Genomic DNA, 22288 nt, shown 5'->3' with positions numbered 1-22288 from the left:
GATAAACTCTTTGTCCCCAACTAACATATGAATATCAGGAAATAGCAATGTAGGACCAACTTCAGATACATAGTCTCTGTTTAGTCTGTGGCTTCATGTGTTGCAAATTTCAAATATTACTCAGTATAATTTTTTTAATATCCTATCACTTTCAGACTTATTTTCTAAATAGTAAAGACTTTGAAATATCGGGTCCACTGTAGAATTGTCAGCTGTGTTTCCCCAGTTTCAAACCATCCTCCCAGTGCAAACATGGGCCACACCAGCATGGAAAATTATGTGCTTTATTTGGGAGCCCTGACATATTATACATGTATGTACATACATTTCATATGGAGAAATTATAGAAAAAATATGATTTGAAAAAGGAGGCAATTAAGGTGAAGGTGTAAACATCACTAGCAGTTTATGTTCTGTTTTGGGTTTTTTCCTGCTCTTCAATTGTTTACTAACAGACAAGTATATATAAATAGAAGCCACCTGGATTTGTTATACAATTTGATATGACTGTGGAAGTGTCCCAGCTCTTTAATCAATATAGATCTTCAAAAGGCTTTGAGTAGTTAAACATCAAGTAATCCATATAGTAAAAGTCATAGCTCCGTTGTCGTTGCGAAGGAGAAAGCTGTGCAAAATACTGTTGTGTAATTTTAGTGGTAGTTCTTTCTTCGTTGGAGTGCCTGTCTTTAAACTTGGGGAAAGTTAAATTTTGTGGAGCACCAATCAAGTGCAAGAAAAAGTTTGCATCATCTTCCATACTTTCAAATTTCCCAACAAAGTCATAGTCTATTAAACATGGGCTGCAAAGCCTGTTGACGTGATCCCAGTGGATATCCATACCCACTGGCCTGTGAACATCCAGGAGATATTGAATGAACTCTTTGAATTTGACTCCAGAGCCTGTCCTTAATGCTTCTTTGGTGGCGTTGACGCGGTATCTGGAAATGATGGCTTTTCCAAAAACCGGGTGGTAGTAATTGTTTGGATGTTCAAACTTGTCCCGAAATGCAGATACTAGCTTTTCAAAAGGCTCACGAATAAAAAGCATCTTTGTATAAGTGTTGAGCCTATGATAAATTCCTTTGTGATCAAACCCATCCAGTCTTTTTAAGTAGTTTCCGTAGTGCACTGTGTTGTGCTGGATGTCTTTTGTGGAAGAAGCCAGCCCATTAAGAACCATGAGCACCCGTTTCCAGTTAGAGCAGCCAGCTTTTGGTACTTCACAGTATAAGACTCTATATTTATCTTCTACAAATATTCTAGAAACGTGATAAGGAGTGATTATTCTTCTATTATTACTCTTGTATTTAGAACAAGTTTCCCTCATAATTCGCTTTCTTTCCCTTTGGATCTGGTAGAGACTTTTCCACTTACTGTTGTTTCTATCCTCAGATTTAAGGGTGGGCAGGTTGAGAATGGAGCTGTTCATGGAAATCAGAATCGGGCTCTTTTTAATTATAAATCTCCTCCTCCGTTTATGGAGCCTGATGGAATTAATTTCTTCACCTTTTTGTTGATCTTTCATAGCAAACATTATGCTGCTTTGCTGTCTGTCTGTGCTTTGAAGCTTAGTGGGCACGCTTTCAGATGGGTGTAATGAATTGTCCTGCTTTTCCGTTGCCACTCCATCTGCAGTATTTTTTCTTAATCTTCTATCCTGGTTATTGCTGGAAACACAGTCCTGATGGGAAAAATAGATAAAAGATGTTAGTAAATGAGAGAGTGTTTGTCACTGCTAACAGCTTGTACAACTTAATGTGGATCTTTCATATACCAAGCAAAATTGTACAACAAAATGCATTTCTGCAAGTCCGCAGTGATGTGTCTGCGTTGTGGTAATGACTTCCCTCTTGTCATCTTGTTTTCTGCTTATGTGAAACTCAAAGGCTGAGATGAGCCTGAACTTTTAAATTCCAGTTCAGATTTAGGTTTAGTTGTATTTTAGCTGGTGCCTGTACCCAGACTTTGATAGATACTTTTGTCTTAGATATGTTGTCTTTGAAATTTCCATGAAGGCATCTGAGTATTTTGAGGACTTAATTCCAGAGTGCCTGTTGTCACCCAAATCTGTTCCACTGCCCTCCCCAGCTTTCTGTGGCTTCGCTTTGTAGCGAGGGCAGCTGTGGACAGTGAAACCTGACAGGGAAGGGAGGTTTATAGTGGAGTGAAGACGCAGAGGGAGCCAGAGTGGGAAGAAGGAAGTGGGAAGGACAGCAGAGAGAACATGGAGGCTTTGCGGAGAAGGGGGTTTGAGAGCAGCATGAGGTGAGACCCCAAAGGGATGCTTGAGTGAGGTGAGCCTGGCACCAGAGCAGTTGAGACCTCATGAGAGGCAGGAAGGGAGGGAATGAAGCTCCAGCTGGGATTAGGCAAGTGAAAGCATTGTAAGCAAGCTGGGTCTGTGGTAAGGGGTTTCTGGGACCTGCTTGTTCTCGTTAGGTGCTTCTCAGTGGTTAATGCTGCTTCTGGCATACAGCCCAGATGTGCTCTGCTACTGCCGGCTTCTCAGAACACCCGAATTAAATCCTTGTCTACATGTCTGTGCCTCTAAGACTGAAATTAGGTTCTGGACACTTTTTAACTACATGTCATCCTTGTTTTGAGATCTCACCTGGGAACTGAGTGGCATATGAACCATGAGGGAGCATTTCAGCAGAGGAAGCAGATGTAGTTGTAAAATGTTTATTGCTTACCCCAAATACTTAATGTTTGTTTAGAGGTTTTATAAATGGCTAATTTATATTTTCAGTCTTTACTTGCTGTCTAATAGTATTTAAAAGTGGCTTCAAAAAATAAGATACTGGATGGATTTTTAAGGTGTACAATATGGGAATTAGTAGTGTCATGCTTTTTCAAGGTGGTATATTAAATCTTAATAGTGATTTTTGCAAGTCTTTCTGCTGGCTGAAAAAAGCAATGATGTAAGTAACAAACTTGTGCTGTTATGGAGGTTGTATCTTGCCATATCCCCCTTTAAAGGTGAGAGATTTTAAAGTAGTATCAAAAAAGAGAATTGATATTCATTATCAAAAGTACTGGTGACAAAAGAAGAAAAAAAATCTTTAAGTGACTTGCTTAAAGTGGTAACTACTATATAAAAATCAGAGCAGAACAATATTAAACACAATTTTTGGAGTACTGTGCAAGTTGTTGCAGAACTTGAGTTTCTAAAAATGTTTTGCTGGCTATTGTGGTAGTGGAGGTGGTACATGATATGCAGACCAGGAAACCAACTGATAATTTATCATACAAGACACTATGTGTTCAGTTGTTGGGAGTGATTGGTTAACTCTGCTCTCATCTTCAGAGGTTGTTTCTGAATGACAGATTAAATTTTTTGTCTATGTAAAATTCCAGCTATTTCGAAATATTACCCTTTACAGAGTGGCTGAAATTCAGTCTTAGATTTCCTTGATATTCACACCTCTGGTGATGAACAGAGAGTTTTGGGGAAACTCCAATGCCATGATGTGAATGTTTTCTGCCAGTGTAACTCTTCATCCAGAAGGTCAGGCTGGAGCTGCAGAGATGGGGTGATGTCGATCGCATCGCACTGATTGCACCAGGCGATGGCGTTTGGGGAACAGCTGGCGGCTGCACAGTTGTTCCTTTGCATATTTTTCACTTGTCCTTTAACGATGAAATCCTGACAGCCCACAGCACCCTCGCTGCTGCTGTGGGTGCACTGACAGCCACTAGATGGAGGAATTTCACCAGGATTTTTCTTTAGCCTATTTTTAAGCCTGTCTCAAGACATTCAATTGATCTGTATGATTTCATACAGAATAGTAATATATGCGAAGCTTACAGTATCTTTTAGGAATATCCAGTCTAGGAAAAAGCTCATAAGACTAAAGTTGCCTAGCTTATCAAATTCATATTTTAAAAGGAAAATTTACACTTCCTGGCAAAGCTTTGTGTTTTTCCTTGTCGGTGCTTCATCTCCACTCTAGTGGCCTTTTCTGAGCCATCTCTACATGTACTCTGTACTCAGCATTTGGCTACAATTCTCCTTATGTACTGCTGAAAACTTACTTTTTTTGGTTGCTGGAATCCCATGTTATATTTTATCCCTAAACAAAGAAAGAAATTGAAGTCATTATTTAGTAAAAATAAAAACATTAGTTTATTTTTTTTTCTGGACTGGTAGTAGTGTGTCCTTAGTAACTAAAAGAAAAATAGGAACAAGTTCTGTTAATGCAATGATAAATAGACCGATGGTGAATCATAATTAATGTATATTTCATAGTAACAATAGCCCTTGGAAGGCCTCTTTATTTATAAATGTCATAACAATTGTGAAATGGAGTGAATGTCTCTGCCTCTCTTTTACAGATGGGGAAACTGAGATGGAGAGAAGTGATTGCTTACCCTCAGCTGAAAGGCCAGGAACAGAACAAGAAGCAGCTGAGATTCATGATCCCAGGTTAGAACTCTAACAATGGCTGTTCTTTGTGTACTTACCTAAAGCTGGTGTTTCTCTGTGCCTCCCTGCCCCTTCCACCTTTGGATAGTTGGTACTTAATCATAGTAATAACTTACGTTGAGTATTATCCTTTGCTGTAAAACCACAGTAGCACAGAGCAGAGTTGTGTGAGGTAATGTTTGTGGAGTTGTGTAGAGACAAAACAATACAGAATTGTGTTTTGCTAAATCTTCTGGCTTCTACAGTGATGTCTACCTGAAAATATACTAAAAGATACGACATTCCTTGAAGGCAGCTTTAGGAGATGTGTAGGATCTCTTTACTGTTCCTAACCTCTGCTGAGTATAAGTTAATAATACAAGAATGTATAATGGAAATGCTTCTTAATTATTAAATTAGTTTGGGGCTTTTCAGTGTGTAAATATGTTGTCATCACTGGCACTTTTGCTTGAGAATTTCAGTTGCTTGAAGACTTCTGTTTCAGGAGTCTGCATTATGAATCCACAGCCTTTTGACGAGGACAGTTAGACGTAAAGGTGTTGCAAAGCATTATAAGTGAAAGCATCACTGGGATAGCTCAGTCCAGCAACTTAACTTTGATGGTACTATGAAAGGTCTCAGAAAGGTGTGTGTACATAGTTCACACTGCACCTTATTGCAGTTAAAGCAGCAAGTCCAGCTTACCTGATCGATCTTTTTTAAACTGGATCTACAAACTGGTGTTTACACAAGAGTTTCAGTGAAATTGCTCTGGTTATTGCTGTGTTGTTACATCTCACCATACTCATTACTCTTCTGGTTTGTGTTTGAGATTTAATTCCACTGCAGCAATTTGTTAGCAATAAACTCCAGTTAAGGTGGATGGGGAGGATATTGTGATTCTATGTCTGTTAAAAGCAAAGGGCATGTTATTTTTACGTCATCAGAAATATGTTCCAAACAGCTTATAGAAGGAGTCTTAAGCCTCTTTCCTAGTTGCTTCTCAAAAGTGTTTAGTTGCAAAATAACATCAGAAGGCATATTCTAAAGAGAAAACAGAGCTAGTCCACATCTTCCTTGTGTGGGTTCTGGAGGATTAAATTGGATTCTATTGCCCCAAGTTTTAGGAGGTATTATTGAGCTGTTGTCCAGTTCTTGGTGTGACCAGTTAAAGAACCACATTTATTCTATTGCTGTGTAATATGTTACAAAGCAATGAAGGTATGGAAACTGCTGTCCAAGAAGAATAGCAAAAACGGAGCACCAGCACTTTGAATGAATTGATACTAGAGCATGGGTGATTTGTTTAAACCTTTAAAATGTTCTGTTTGTCAGCGGATGTAACCTCTTCTTTTTTTGCAAACCATAAAGGCACAACTTTAAGCAACTTGAACTAGATTTGCCTTGGCTGCTTGGTCTCTGCTCTAAGGCATCATCAATATAGCTAGTTGGAGTAATTGCTTAACTTTTACTTTAGGCTTTCTCATAGTGGAGCTTGAAAGGAAATATTATTTTCCTTACAAATTAAAAATTTTGTTATGCTATCTATTCTTACAGGTAGAAATCATATGTGTCAGGTACAGTTTTGAAATGATAACATGGTTAAGAAATTTCGTCTTGTTGTGTGAGTTGGTCAATTCTGCTTATTTTCTATGAATATCTTTGATTTCTTGCATGTTAATAATATAATGCACTTAGGAATTCCTATAGTAATGCTATAATGATGTTATTACAGATAATACTAACCATTCTGTTAAGTACAAATTTATTACTCTCAAGTATTTCATTTTGATCGTTCTTTAAACTGGATTGAGGACTGTTAAGTCATTCCTCCTCCTTTGGCGTGGATCGTGGAGATTTACTTTGGCTGTCAATAGTGTCAACATGCATGGGGGAGAATTTATGTGTTTTAAATACTTCTACTGTGAACTAGTTACCTATTGTTGTAAGATGGGGAATGGTTGTGCAGCCTGCTCTAGGAGGTCATGTAATGTCTACAAATCCACTCCCTTTCTAAAGGCATTTTGAGCTTTTCATAATTGAAGACGTAAATCAGTGAGAAAAGAATTGCTCATTTTTCCAATAGTTGACCAAGTGTTTTGGACAGAAACATATGAAAATATTGCAGCATTTGCTGTGTCCAAATCATAACATAAAAGTTAGGCTTAGTTTTTTCCCCCTAGGTTTGTTTAGTTGTGGTCATTTGTCCTGATTTCAATGGGGGCACTAAGAGCTTGTAGCAAAACCACACACTTTGTATAATTACCTGTTAAAGTTGGTATGTATCTGCTTTGAATAATAATTATTTAAAAAGATCCACAGAAGTATGGAGAGCAGGTTCGAGATCTATCTTTTCATGGTTGATTGACTAGTTGTTTTTGTACCTAGTGTTTCATAAAGTAACTTGGAGATCAATACTTTGCACTGATATACTATGCTTCAAAAAACTGAAAATAAGTGCTAGTAAGAGATGAATAAGTGTTTATAGAAATGATTCTTCATTTACTGGCTTTAAGATGTAATCAGAACAACAATTCATGTTTAATGTAAATGTTTGGTGAAGCACTTGCCAATCTCCTCAATGTTTTCTGAATTTGTGACTTCCAAAGTTGGCTTCCTTTAGCTGTCTTTCTCATGATACAGTCTGTCACTTCAGATTTAAAGCTACTTGGGGAAAAAACCTCAAGTGCAGTGAGCTCAGGAGAGTTATATTGCATTGATCTACTATACTAATAAAAATCTACATTTAATGTTATGCTACATCTTTATTGTCCATGTTACTTATGAACGCTTAGATGTTATTGCCAAAATGGTAATTTTTTTGCCCTAAAAATATCGCTGGTGTCTGTGGCACCCAGGTGATGTTAGTGATCGTTAAATATTTGGTGCCAGGCATGATGATGACCAACATCTCACTAGTGCTCAGAGGCAGAATCATTCCATCAATTGTATGCTGTTTATGTCAGTGTTCATGGTGTTCTTTTCTCCTTGTGCAACCATGATTTTGCAGACCTGAGCCTGGCCTATGCTTTGTTTGCTTATGTTGTATTTCATGAAATACAAGTCTTACACTTCATCCAGTCCTACCATATAGTCAAACCCGTTGTGTGCTTTTTTTTAAATGCTACTAGCAACATAATAAAATGGTCTCCATCTTCTCTGTGTAACATTATACAGCTCTGCCTCTCTGCTGCCTTCTCTCTGCTTCAGGCCTTAATTTTGGCTTGCCTCTGGTGTTTGTTCTGTGTTCTGAGACTGCACTACAGCTGAAATAGTTTTTAATAAAAGTGATAACTTCAAGTCTGCATCTGTGACTCCAACCCTTAATGGGCGTCTGTGAGCAGTGTATACTTGTTTGCTTCATCCTGATCTGTGAAATACGCTCGGGAAGGGCTGTTACCCTTGTTGCATGAACATCTGTGTCAAGTGTCCTATCCACATGTGCTGCAGTCTTAGGTCTTTGCTCACACACAACAACATGTACTTCATCACAGAATGAATAGTAAACCAGTACTCAGAATTCTGGTTAGCATGAAAAATTTCTAGTTTGAAAAGGTTTTTCCCCAAATATGGATCGGATCATATTTTTCCAGTGTGTTGGGTTTTCTTTTTGTAATTTAAAATCAACTCTTTGCTTGTGCAGTATAAAGGAACTGCCCATTTCTGATCCTAACTTACTCTGGTGTCTAATTCTTTACATACTTGAATGAAAGTGCTTGTTGAATAGGTATAATTATTTTTAATATAGCTACCATTGTAAATTGTTTGGGTTTCATATATAAAATACAAATGTAGTGAACATATTTGGAATAATTTTAGAATACATAAGCCTCTTGATAGAAATTTTTATCTTGAAATTGAAGCCTAATTAATAGAACAAACTTTATATGTGTAGCTGTTTTAATTGTATGCTGTGTGTATATCCTTTCTATATCTGAAATTTATAGTTTGTTTAGGGAAAACCCCCTCAAATCCTCCATGTAAGTTACATACACAGTGTCTCACTCCAGACTAAAAGAATAAGGCAAAGTGAAGGTTTAGCAAAGCTGTAGCACATCTTGAATTGTGCATCAAGAAAGAAGCAAACCTATACAGTGAATCTATACAATCTCACCTCCTTGAGTCCCTTGTGAAACTGTGGCTATGTGCCGTCATTTCCCACAGATGGGTAAACTTTCACAGGGACCGCTTTGGGTAAGTGATACACTGCACAGCCCTTGTCAAAGCTAAGTGCTCAGTGACAGGGCACATGCCATTGTGTTCTACTGAGACATGTGAAATCATGGATTTCTGAGACACAGGGTGACTGTTTTCACATCTGTTTCGCACTAATTGTTGCAGTAGTAAAAATAACACAAACAATTTTTACTGTATTCTCTATGAATGACAGGTTGCATGCAGGAAAACCTTGAGCCTCCTGCAATTTGACCAAAGAACCTGTCTGTCATTCTTGAAAGCAGTCAAACAGTCTCCATAACAGCTTTCACTTTTATGGCACCTTTTTGTATTTGATTGCAGAATAGTTATATATATGGCAAGAATTATTTTTACTTATGAATTGTAAGAGTGAATTATTGGGGAATTCATCTGTAGTGTGGCTTTTCTGGAAGAAAAATCCTAGATGCTACTGTGAACATTTTATTCTGATTTCTGTTGTTACAGTATGTACTTGGTAGTGGGTTTGGTTTTTGGTGGTGGTTGTTTTTTAACTTTATATTGCAAAGAGCAGTAAGTTATTTGTTACTATTCCATATATGAGAAGCAGAGGCTGATAGATGCATTTGCCAAACTTATCAAATTTTTAGGTTGTCACATTTTGAATTACAAACTCAAATATTCTCCTGTTTTTATGCCTCCGTGGTTCTAGGATGCAACATCCATCTCCTGTTACACTTTGTGATAAAGAACCTGATTCTTTAAGTACATCTTGCTGATTTAAAGGAGCTGAAGACATAAGTCAGGTGTGATGGTTATTTCCTTTGCACACAGGGCGGTGGATAGAATGGTACTGTGGCTGTTTTTCAGTCTCTGGAGTAGCCCTTTGGAGCTCTAAGTAGTTAAACATGACTCTTTAAGTGAAGGACTGTGTGTTTATTTTTTTGCCCTGTTTTGGGAAGGCATGAGAAGTTTGCCACACTAATGAGGCTTAGTTTATTTATGTCCTCCTTCCATATGTGGATTCCTTTGTAAATCAGGGAACTCATTCTTCCTGAGTTCTTAGCTTCTCATTGCAATCCTACTTTGCCAAGCATGCAATTTTTAATATTTCAAATGCAGTCTATTCTGGTAACTTTGAACTCTGACTTGTGGGTTATTCTTAAGCAGTTGTGGCGAGTAGAATACTTCCCAAAGAGATAGCCATTCACCTTCTTTTTCCCATCTCTGGTGCTAGTATAGTGCACAGACTGAATTACTTCATATTGATCTTGTGCTTTTCAATCAGAGTCAGTTTCAGAGAGGTAGGCGTTGAATCTGAGTGAAACCATTGGCTTCATATTTCTCAATCAGCCAAAGCTGCAGGTTCTCCATCCCACAGGCAGCAGGCGTCACCGTGTTGTGCTGCGTTTGTGCCGTGGAGTGCTTACGATGGTAGCAGCTTGTGTGCACTTCAGTTGATTAAAACACGATTATTCCAGCTTTCTGTGACTGAAATGACTTTCCATCTTAATGAAGTAAGGGAGTCTCTGGACAGAAGTACCAAATATGGGGAAAGCAATGCAATTCTGAAGGGCATACCCTGGTAATAATTAGAAGCGTAAGGTTCATCTATCAGTTCGAACAAGAAAAAATTACAAATGGGGGAACCAGAGTAGAGATCAGTACACACATTAAGGGTCTTTTAATGTGTGCCACTTGAGGACTTTCATAATGTCAAAGAACTTGGTATTCCCAGTTCATTTGTGGTACCTGTAGCCAATCCTGTATGTCCAAATCAAGCAAAACTGCACCAAAATCATCATTCTGAAGCACAGGCCTCAGAGTTGTGGCTGCTGCCATGTCATCATTCTTGTATTACTTGGAGTTCAAAACCCCTCATATTTCTTTGACTTGCAGCATGCTAATAGAGCAGGTATATGAACCCTTTAAGACAGACACATATTACTATATTTTTTCATAATGTTTTTATGTTCCAAAATAGACTGGATCAATCTCCTTGACTAAACAATCGTGTAACTTCCACTTGGTCTGTTTCCTTTGATAGCTGGTGGAGGGAAATGCATGGTACGTTTACATTGCAAGCTTAATCAAATGAATACAAGAAGCTGTTTGTGAATTTATTATGAGAAAGGTAACACTACTTGTTTACTTTGTCTTCTCTTTGCTATTTAGCCATCCTAATTACAGAGTGCCGTTTTCTGACTTAATTTGTATTTGATAAGAATTCTGTGAAGCAAACAGAAAAGTCAAGCCTGTGCTATTGCATTCCCCATTGTTTCTGTAGACCTACCCCTGGTAATATTGTTAATTAGCATCATTAGCTTTCAGGCACTGTCAGCAGTTACTTGCAGTTTCTACATAATACTTTTTCAGTCAGTTTCCATTCTCATATTTAATATTTGCACATCGCCTTCATAGCATGACTTTGAGAAGGACATTACGCTATATTCAGGTTTATTAAAAAGTTTAACATATAGCACTGCACTTAGATTTAGTAGCCTGTAAGAACTATTTGGGTGACCAGAGGATTTTCAATCAATCTCAAGCAAACACTTCATGTAATTTGTGACTGCAGTGGTGGAGTCAGGTAGCCAGAATAGCTCACCTAGAACCCCAGAAAATGTTTCAAGACATTATGCAAGTAGGGCACTGAAGCTTCAATGGTCTTTCGATTGGAGGGAAGACAAAGTAATGCAGGTAGAATTCTGGATGGCTTTCCTGTCACTCTGTAGAGACGCTTCTTTAGGAGAGAAGGTGCAGAAGGAAAGAGGAGGCTGCGGGTAAAAGTTAAAAGCCAGATTTACACAGACATGCCTCAGACTGATGAAGTTCACTGGTTTGATTGATTGACCCTGGATCAAACACCACAGATGTGCATCCAAATTCTGTATGTTATTTTACAATTAGCTAGCCTGAATTGATAGTTTCCCTTTCTCTTGTTCTCATGGTTAATTACTGACAAGTCTTCTTAGTATGAGAGATCAATATGTGGTATTAAAAAAAGTGAACACCTGCAACTTAGCTACAAAAGGAGTGATAATTGGATGGACTTTGATACATTATGTGAGAAACAAGCAGGAGATCAGAGTTCTAGGAACTCTTATCCAGGCCTTTTTTTGCTGACTAATGAGCAACTGAAGGCCGGTGATGATTTTCTGTTAGTCGTTTCTCAGTGACCCAGATAGGAAGAGTCAAGGTGCTAGTCTTGAGTTTTAGCAAGCTCGAGACTTTTAAAGCGTAAGTGTAGGCCTTTTTAAGATGTTCTGAAACTTTTAGAACTGACAGTTGAACTTTTTTGCACAAAACTAGAAAATGTGGCTGTTAATTAATTCTAAAGTTTACAGTTTTTCTGGAGAACTGCCCTGCTCCCCAACTAAATACAGTCAGCCGCTTGGTGACTCTTCCCTGTGTCCTACAGGTGCCCCCTCCCATGCAGCCCATGGCCTGGGCTGCAGGAACCAGAAGGGCTCATGTGTATTTGGTTCTCTGGCCCCCTGAACCATCAGCAGTACCTGAAGTGAGAACCCCATTTTATGACCACATCTGCATTTTTTGTTCGCACATAATAGCACTTCCTAATTTTTCTAGTATCCCAATGTAGAATGGTGCATCAGCCCAAGAAGGGGCCATATGAACAGAGAGATGGAATTGTTTGCATCTGCCTTGACAACCCAAATTTGGGACACAGTTGCTATGACAATTGAATCATTTGATTTTGTAAGTCAGTGGATGCAAACAGTGAGTAGCAAATTGGCTGCTGAATATGGTTAGCTAGGGATGGAACTTTTAGCTGATGAAAGTGTGTGAATGTGTCTGATTTCATTGAAAGCTCTTCTACGATGATCACTGTTCAGAGCATTTCAACATATTCATGGTTCACTCAGTGCATTGCATACAATTACATACAATTCATTCTCTCCATTTTGCATTGGCGAAGGGATCTCTGAAGTAATCTGTCACTCTAATTCTGTCTCCTGAGACAATTGTCTTGCAGATGGAACTATTTCCTGACAAGGAAGCACACCACTGGGTGTGTGGCTTACACAGGGTAATTGGATATTTTAACTTTTTTATGACTGCTCTAGCACTGATTAAACCCCAGATTGTGGCAGAAAACTGTGCACATACAGGACTTTGCCTACCCGACTACTTGTTTCACCTGAAACGTAACTCTTTCACTTCAGATTTTTTAGTGAGCTACTTAGTATATCATTGAGGTTCTGTTGAGAATGCGTCCAAGGTGCACTCATGTAAACACTAGATAAGACCTGGTGTTAAATCTTTGAGAGTAGTAGATACAACTCTACTATATAGTATCTAGGTCTCAATCTTTTGCCTTTATCTCAAATGTTTATTAAATATTTTATCTTTAAGTCAATCCATTTCAGTCTTCATTTCCACTTTTGATATTATGTTAAACACATTTGAAGTTGTGACTTCATTGTAACTGCAGGTGACTATCATAATGCCCTGTAGGAGAAGCCTTTAATTATCAAAAAAATGAAGATGTCAAAAACTATAACGTTAGGATTAAAATTTTCTGCATCATTGTTTAGAATGAATTTAAATGTCTGTTTCCTGATGCAAATCTAGCTTGGCTTTTTTTTAACCCCTTTTAAATTTTTGTTTCTTATCTTAAAGCAACTAAGGCTTGCTGGCTGCAACTGTTTTTATGCTTTTCATGCAGTCTCAGATTCTGTTTTCACAGATGCTTTAAACTTTCTTTGGTGGAGCTGAAGTGAGCTGAACCTTGCCAAGGTACCACATGCTGCTTCATGTTTTTCTATACCTTCCACTATACAGGACAAAAAGATTCGATTTATTTTTGAGAAAAGACATAGCAGCATGGCCTTGAATCCCTTCCCAAAACTGCTTGTGCGTTTGGTTGGTTTGCATGAAAGTGTAATTCTTCAGAGTATGCTCCTCAATCTTTCCTGCTGCTTACGCACAGGGACTTGGGACACCTACATTTTGACTTGTATGGTTTATATGTGATGCAGGGCTGATATTTATATGAACAAAGACTATATCTTGCATGAATAAAATAAAATCATGAAAATTTTAGGAAACTTTATCTGATCTCAGTTTACTATGTTTTAAATTTGAATCCCTAGTTTGTTTTGCTTGTAAACTAATGAGACTCCAGACTATCAACTGACATTATTCTCAATTTTCCCCATTAAGGAAGGTGGTAATTGCCAAGCTGTTGACAGCAAGTGCTGAAGAAGCAATGTGAGTGATTTCCTCGCTTTCAGATTCTTCAGACAAGGCTTTCCAGCTACATTAGCAATAACAGAAATACACCGTGGTACAGATAGGCAGTGTGGTCTTTAGCAAGCTTGCTTCTTGCCAATTACCGAAATCAGCTACCAGCCAGCTCCAGTGTTGTAGTGGCGCATTAGCTTGGGGAACACTCTGAAAGACTGAAAGATTCATTGCATTCTTTTTCTTTTATGGAAAAGCAATAATATCCTGAAAGTTTAGACATACAACCTCTGGTATAAAGTTTGAACGTGTTTTTGCAACACTGGGTCCTCAAGAGATCTTTCTGTAGTGACTAATTTTGTATTTCATAATGGTGTGCTTCTTAAAAATGCATTCTGTTGAATCACAAGACAGATGCTGTCTTGGAGTGAATTAATAGGAGAACTAATCTACTGTTAGCAAATGACAAGTATGGATTAGGTAATTTCTGAGTTTATTACTTGATGGAGCTAACACGCATTTTGCGTTTTGCTGTTTGTTTTAAATGGGCTTAATTTTGAACAGTTTGCAAGGTGGTATGTTTCAAAGTCCATGTGACATAAAATGCTGAGCTTAGTGTACTTGTCTTGGTCTGTAGGCTTGCGTTCATCCTAAATCCCTCCACATCAGTCTTCACAGCTATAAAATAGGAAGAAAGAGTGCAGAGCATGTTAACTGACATCAGTGCTTGGTGCCCTGCAAGCGTTATAATGGTGGTCTCCTTACTTGAGGGTTACATTGCTGATCACAAGCAGTGCTTTTGAACAGAATGACCTTTTTTTTTTTTCTCACATCTGCCCAAAAAGTTTTCCCACTGTATTTTGTGTTGTCATCTTCATCTTGGAATTCTTCCAAGTTCTGTCTGTGGTTTGATATTAAAGTTGATGGACATAGTCAGTGTTGACACTGACATTTTCCCAGTGCTCTCCCTGTGCATGCTCCTTTGATGGGATAGATTTTTCAAATATCATTATCCAGTTGTTTGGCCTCTCATCCTGTCTCACCGAGGAATAACTGATGTAGAGAATAGAAATATTCCTTGCACAAGTTAGATGATTTTATTTTATTTAGTGTGGGGGGCTTGTAAGCTTTATTTGGTTCTACAGGGTGTTTCAAACTGATTTGTATATGGACAGGATATGTGGCTATTAAGAGGTTTTAATGTTGCTTTTGAAATACTGCTTTCTGGTCATATTCTGAACATCTGCATAACTAACACTTTAAAATAAGCCTGTTCCACTAACTTCTAGTGATGATTCCTGCCCAGGGAAGTGGTTGAGTCACCATCCCTGGAGGTGGTTAAAAGATGTAGAGGTGGACTTGACTGTGTTAGGCTAACAGCTGGATTCTGTGATCTTAAAGGTCTTTTCCAACCAAAATAATTCTATGATTTCACCTCTGTCAGTAAAATAGTGAGAAGAAATTCTCTGTTATATCAAGGCTACAGAGATCTAAAACTAGATGTAGTAGCTTTGCTTAAACCAAACCCTTCTGTGAATCCTTCAGAAGAAATTAGTCTGTTTTACTGCTGTGCACTGACTCTTCCCCATAGGATTGTCCGACCTCCTTGTTCTTGGAGTTCTTTCTTCTCTTTCAACACCCTAAAGGCATCACAATAACCAAAATGAATATATGTGAACATCTTAAGAGACAAAAAGTGCCTGTTTTGATTTTCTAATGTTTTGAACGTTTTTTTCTGCCTTCCCCTATCTGCATGTGGCTTTAAGTAGTAAAATTGCAAATAATTAAAACTCCAGATAGAGATTTCTCTCACCTTAAAACTACACGGGGATTGAGGAACCCTAATTCACCTGTTCTTGAATTAGAGAACTATTGAATATTAATTTTGAATATTGAATATTAGATAAAGTCCTGGATCAAGTGAAGAACCCATTTGTTTCAACTGGATTTAATTATATTTGTCTGTAATGTTTCCTTTAACATAAATAAACGTCCAGATAATTGTGACAAGTAAAATGCTGTTATTAGTTCAAAACTATTGAATAAAAATTCTCCTCTTCTTTGCATCACTTGTGTTGAAAATGAGAGCTATGAATGAACACATGTATCCTATCTTTTCATAAGAACACTGCTGATTTCATTTCAAGTAAAGTTATTTCAAATTAAATAAACTGAAGTGTTTTAGAGAGTAAGTTACAGCATGAAGAACCTAAATCTTCTTAAACATAATTAAATAAGAGCAGAAAATATTTTAGTTTAGTTTAATTGTACAAGTTCAGATAAAAAAAATAAAGTACACTTAGTGCAAAAAGCACAACACAGAAAGCGGTAATGGTTTTCTTCTTTCTTTTTGTAGCTGAAGCTGCTGTTTTAAATGTACATAAAAGCATTTCTTTTTGCAATTTCATATTTTTAAAGAAAGTCTTACTGTAGAACTTGATACAATTCGCAAGCAGGTTATGTAGCGAAAGCTCAATCCCTGTCTGTTCTCTGTGGCTCCCTTCCCCACACTGAGCTTGGGCAGTAGTGCTGCCCTCTCTCATCAGTGAAGGTGAACCTGGACCTGCGTGACAGCTCTTGCAGGAAGGTGTCAGGATTGTGATGCTTCTGCTCATGGTCTGTTATTTTTTCATTGATCCTTACAAGCCTATAACTCTTTTAAGCAGCATGTCATTAGATAGATATTGAAAGGAAAATGCTGATGATGGCCCTACAAAACCAATAAAGATGCCTTTATTGGTTTCATAAAAGTCTTTATTGCCCATGGGATCTTAGTCTCAGCAGGCAGTGAACCACATTTAGGCACTTAAAACCTGTTTCTCAGAGGCATCTCCGGAAGCCTTTGCCCCTACACTGAGTGCTCCACCCTTGTGAACAGATCTTTTCTAAGCTTCTGATTAGTAGCGTCAAAATACAACGCATTAAACATATGTACCTGCTCTGAGGTGTCGCTGGCCAGGGGAAGATGTCAGTGGTGGCTCTTGGGAAAGGAACAGATTTCTTTGTTTCCAGCATTACAATGGCTAAGACAGTAAACATTAATTTTCATTAAGCACTTTGCTATAAATCTCAGTTTAATATCTGTTTCAGATGTTCTAGATAAATCCTTAACCTTTCAGTTGTTCCTTCTTGTAATCCTGTATCACTGATGAATCCTGGCAGTGACAAATGGCACTGTTAGCCCTGCAACCACTTCTCTTTGTGTCCCTCCCCATGCATTTTCTTTAGAGGGAGGAGGAGGAGAAAGGGACAGGCTGGGGAAGCTGCTTTGAATACTAATGCTCATGAATGACTCCTCCTTTTCTTCCCTTTCCTCAAATTCGGAGCCTGTCTGCAGAAACTAGAAGCTGCCCTCTTAAAATAAATAAACATATATGTATGTTAGTAAGCTTACTGATAGAAACTGCTTGTTTGGTAGTAAATTAAGCAATGTTAGATGATTAGTTAGTGATTTGCGGCTTTCCAGATCACTTAGTTCCAACAGTGATGTGCATGAACGTCTGAAGTAGGTAGATTGTCTACTGAAGTAGGAGCTCCCTTATGCCATTGAGATCACTTGCAATGTGTTTATTGTATTATTGCAACAAATTGTCTGATAGGATAGCCAGTATGATTGAAAGAAGTGATGTGCACCTTACAGCAACCAGAAAGTCCAGAAATCTGCTCCTTTTTAAAGTTCCGAGACCTCTGTGGCAAAAAGTTACCAATTGTCTGTCCTATTGGAGAGAGAGCTATTGCTGTACAAGAAGTGGGAGTTAACATGTCATGTAAGCAGCTGATTTGTCTTGGGCTGGAATGAACTTGAGGTCTGAAATATTTGGGTCTGCCCCACCTTTAGCACCACCTGATGGGAAGACTGGCAGACAGGTACGATAACAACTCACATTTATGCATAGTATTATTCCAGGTGTCAGAGTGCAAAGGTACGTGTAATTGAGCAATAACCCTGTTGTCCCAAGGAGAAAATAACATCCTTACTATACTGCTTTTTTCCAGATAAGGTCCAGGTAAAAGCAGGATTTTGACTCAAGGTCAGAATGTAACTTTTAGTGAAATGAAGACACCAGATTAATATAGGAAACTTTCATTTTGGGAGTATTTGTTTTCTCTTACAGTATTTAGAGGAATATATTTTTTTGTTACTATCAAAAGTATAAGCACACAATAAGTTTTATAACCTCTAACCTACTAATGGAACATGAGGTGTTTCAGTTTTCTGTGTATTTTCTGTTTTGAAGAAAATAGTACAGAAAATAAAAAAAATAAAGTTAAGAACATGTCAGCTCTTACGTAATATAACAATTTGGTAGTGAACAGTGCTATTAAATTGTCATGAAAACATCCTTTGTGACTAGTCTGCTGCAGTGGGGATAACATCTGGCCTGGGCAAGCTGAGCCTGGGGGACAGGTTGCGCGTTTATTTGCTGTGCAGCGTAGATCAGGTAGAGCTTACGACTTGGCAGGAACTGCCCTGTGTTGGGGCGTGGGGACTGCAGGTGAAATGCCCAGCAGACCAGCACAGTGACCTTGTTGGCGCCTGTGTAGCCCCAGAAGCTGTGGAATGAATGGGAAGGTCACTCTGGAAGGCGGCTGCGATATCACAGAACAGGCTCTGTCTCCTGAAGAGATCTGTGTTCACAGCTCCAGGTGCACGTAAGAGCTGAGTACAGTCAGTACCTTCTAAAACCTGGCTCAGACCCTACATTTTCATGATCCTGCCAGCTCGGTCTTGTTTCTGGCTATTGGTTTAGTGGGAATAATCTTTCTTAACAAGCTCTCAAGGGTGCCACAAAACTTTATTAATATGAAGCAAAGAGCTTGGAGTTTCTCTGCCACAATGTGGAATATAACAGTATGGATAATGCTTTAATAATGTGGTTTTGTTTGTCACAAAAAAAATGAATTAATTCTTGTCTCTTTGAACAACTGTAATGATTTTTGTGCTATTTGTTAATATATTTAGATTAGATGCTAAAGTGAAAACCTAAACATGCTGTCATCTTCAGACATACTCAGGCAATTAGAGCGCAGACTGTGTTATTGTTTTATAATTCAGGCCTAGTGAAGTCATAAATTAAGAAGCTCATTAAATTTTCAATTGCATTAATAGGAAAATTCAACTTATTAAATTATTTGGTAAGGCCTAATATCAAAACATTGGAAATGCATCTTTATTTTTTTTTCCTCTTTGTTAATCTTTGCCCAGATAGCCTTCTCCACCCTTAAGATAGAAAAAAATAAAGTAATAGGAATAGAACTTGTAGAAAACAATGTCTCTTACATGGAGTTTAACACTGATCCTCCTTGTCACGTTTTAAAGAACTTTTGAACAAGTTCTCATGACTGAAAACCTGCCCCGTGAATCGCTGCGGGCATCGCAGCAGCCCAGTGCCAGCCTCTTTGTGCTCTCTGTACCGCCTTGTTTATAGCAGCACATCAAATAAAGACAGATAATACTAGTTTTATTTGGCAATGCATGATACAGTTTGATGTGATAGGTTGAGCTATTTACAAAATGAAATATTAAAAATATCTTCATTTTCCCTGCAATTGGAAATTGTAAGTGTGTGTCTTTAATGGAGCATGCAAATATGAAACTGCGCAGTAAGCAAAGTCTGTGCGGGTGGAAATGGCTTCATACCCATTAAAATCCTAATGACTGCATTCATAGTTGTGGTGAATTTCCTTACTTCATGAAGCTTTTTTTTTTGGTATCAGCTAGTGGTTCAAGCCTAAATGACTTTAAAATCACTGTAGTTGCACCCAGTTATGCTGCAGCTGATTTTTTTTTAATTCACTGTGTTCTAGCAGGCCAATGTTATTGGAACAGTACAAGTTCTACAGAAATTCTTCATCTTGATAGGTGTTGTTGGTATTTAATTTATTTAGTGGTTATCTCAGTTATTGCTGAATTTCATGATGATAACTTTTCGGCTTGGTGTAAGCATTTATCTTTGAACTATGTAGCTATAAGTGAACAATTTGGTTAGACTACGTGTTGTTCTGTGCATTGGTTTCTTAAAGATGGTTTGTTAGAGCAACAGATTCTGGCTTTTCCAGTTTTTCCGTTGTCAATCAGAATACCGAGTTTTAATGTACTTTTCCACTTACTTCTTTGAACAACATTGTGGTGACAAAGCGTGTTAAATAATTTCATTAACCTTGGCCTAGACTTGCACTAAGATTTTCCTTAATTGAGCAAGTGTAGCACAGATGTGAGGTCTATGATTACTGCAGCTATGCCAATCTACTGGCAGTGTGTCACTTTTAATGTGACAGCTGTATTCCAGCAATCAAGGGTTACAGCTTCTGGCAGTGTGAAGTTCTCATTATGCCATTTCTGCTCTGCAGTAAAATAATTATTTCAAAGCAAGCTGCTTCCTTCTCATCCCGAACCTGAGATCAGAACTCTTCCTGTTTATTGTTTTGTGACTTTTCATCTAATCATCTGCAGCAGCTGAGTTTAAGTGACTGTTCTGAGGCTGACCTAAGGTGTACTGCTTTTTAAAAAGCCATATATAGATATATATAGAAGCAACAAATCAAAATCAGTTCCAAAGTACATTTCTCTTGAGTAAATGAACTGTGAATAGCTAAAATTATAGGGGATATTTTATACTTAATTATGTCATATACACAAATTATTTTTATGAACTTGTCTTTCAGCTCATATAGGAACTATTAAAATGAATAGTTTCTATAATGATTTCATCTCGAGTATATGAAAAATAAAACTATTTGTCTTGAAGTCGCCGCAGCAAAAGCCTGAATCAATTTGACTGATTTCATCTGAGGTATTTAAGAGGAATGTTTTTGTTTTTATCCTGAAACAGTGGATTTCTTTAGAGTCCAAGTGTCAAGCAATGCATAAGTGAACTGTTAAGAGTTTGCAAGCATGGGTGTATTTTGTTGTGATGAGGCCGAAGACCAATCTGTGCTCTTTTCCCCTTCCCATTTCTGAAGTTGCTTTGGGCACCTGAGCATCTGGTGAAGGAGCGTGGTGGTTTGGTGTGGTGCTTTGGGTTTGTTTGGTGCTTTGTGTGTGCGTGTTTGGTTTGTGTCTGTCAGAGACCAAGGAAGTAAGCTAAATTAAATGGGAAAGTAACACAAAAAAAAGCCTGAGACAAATCTAAATTCTAACTGCACGACCAAAAATAGAACCATCTTTTCTGGGATCTAATGACTACAGTGGTGATAGCAGTTGCAATGGAAATTAGAAAACCGTCTTGTAAAGAGAATCACTTTTCATCAGCACCTTATTTTTAATAAATCAGTGCTGAATTTTAATTTGTAATTCAATTTCCATAATGCATTCACCTTGTTTAACTGAGAAATCAGTATCGTTGGATGGTTGTATTGTTTTTGCCTTTCTACTTTAAAGGTCGTGTTCTAATTCAAGCAAGTATAAAAATTAACATTTTTCTGTCATTTTAGAATAGAAGAAAATTTTCTGTAGCATTAAGGAAAGTATACTAACATGCTTTTGGCAGCAGCATAGTTTGATACGTTACTACTGTGTGACAAACCCAATACAGAATCCTTATTAATAATTCTATTAATGTTTCATCTAATGTGAGCGAAATGCTAAATAAATTGTGGCTTTAAACCACTGCTGAGCTTCCAATTACTATTTTTCTCCCTATCTGCTTGCAATATATCATTTTTTTTAATATAACTGAAATGTCCTAACAATTGAGGGTTAGGATCCTAACAGCATGAAGTCCTCATTATGTGATTTCTGCACTACACCAAAATAATGATTGTGGAGCAAGCTGTTCTCCATGTAATGCTTAGAGAATAACTCACAAGCCTACCCTTTTACCAGCTCCTGGTTATGGATTCAATTACTTCATGCCTCAGGTTTGTGGATGTTGGAATCATGTCATGCATCTGTCTTGAGCTGCACCATAAAAAGCATTCAAAGTGAATAAATTACAGGTGATGTTCCCCAGAAGCACTCCGAGGGTTTTGCTTTCTCCCAAGCCACTCAAGGCCATGTCTTCTAAAAGTCTAATGAAGGTTTCATAAACCATATCAAAGCCCACGAGAATGTCACGACCTTCTTCCATTTTCTGATACTATGCGAAAATCTACACTTTCCACAATTAACAGGGAGAAGAGTATTACCCTTGAGACGCAGCATTTAAATGGTATGTTGTAGTCCCAAATAACATTAAACGGAACTGAAGGGATAAATAAACAGTATTTCAGATGGCTATGCAGATCTTGTGAAGACAGATTTTATTTTTCCAAACAATAGGTCTTTGTATCAAATGAATACAGTTAGCCTTCTTCAGTATGCAGGGTAAAACTGGCAGAGAGATGGAATCATAAATACTTAAGTGCTAGCAAGTGACTCTATGTACAGCTGCAGTATATCTACTACTTATGCATGTAGCAGGGGAAAATTCAGGGTGCCTGACTGTACTTCATCTGACCTGCAGCCCGATTCTTGTTGTTCCTGTTACTATAGGATAAAATTAAGGCATACATTAATATAAGACCACCCAAATGTTATTT

The 22288-nt window shown here is 37.9% G+C and overlaps 1 protein-coding gene across 1 annotated transcript in view; it reads right to left on the bottom strand.

Moving 5' to 3' along the window:
- Positions 1-270: 270 nt before the first annotated feature.
- CHST8 (carbohydrate sulfotransferase 8) overlaps positions 271-22288 on the bottom strand; it is a 121238-nt gene continuing 99220 nt past the window's right edge. Inside the window, exons 2-3 of the mRNA XM_065028419.1 lie at positions 4036-4073; positions 271-1681 (exon numbers count right to left, since the gene is read on the bottom strand). Coding sequence (XP_064884491.1) covers positions 533-1681; positions 4036-4073 — 1187 coding nt within the window. The 3' untranslated portion in view covers positions 271-532. The remainder of the gene's footprint in view (positions 1682-4035; positions 4074-22288) is intronic.

The sequence above is a fragment of the Columba livia genome, chromosome 13 (assembly GCF_036013475.1).
Source record: "Columba livia isolate bColLiv1 breed racing homer chromosome 13, bColLiv1.pat.W.v2, whole genome shotgun sequence".
In the NCBI taxonomy this organism is placed as follows: domain Eukaryota; kingdom Metazoa; phylum Chordata; class Aves; order Columbiformes; family Columbidae; genus Columba; species Columba livia.
This window is presented reverse-complemented; position numbering and strand designations above follow the sequence as displayed.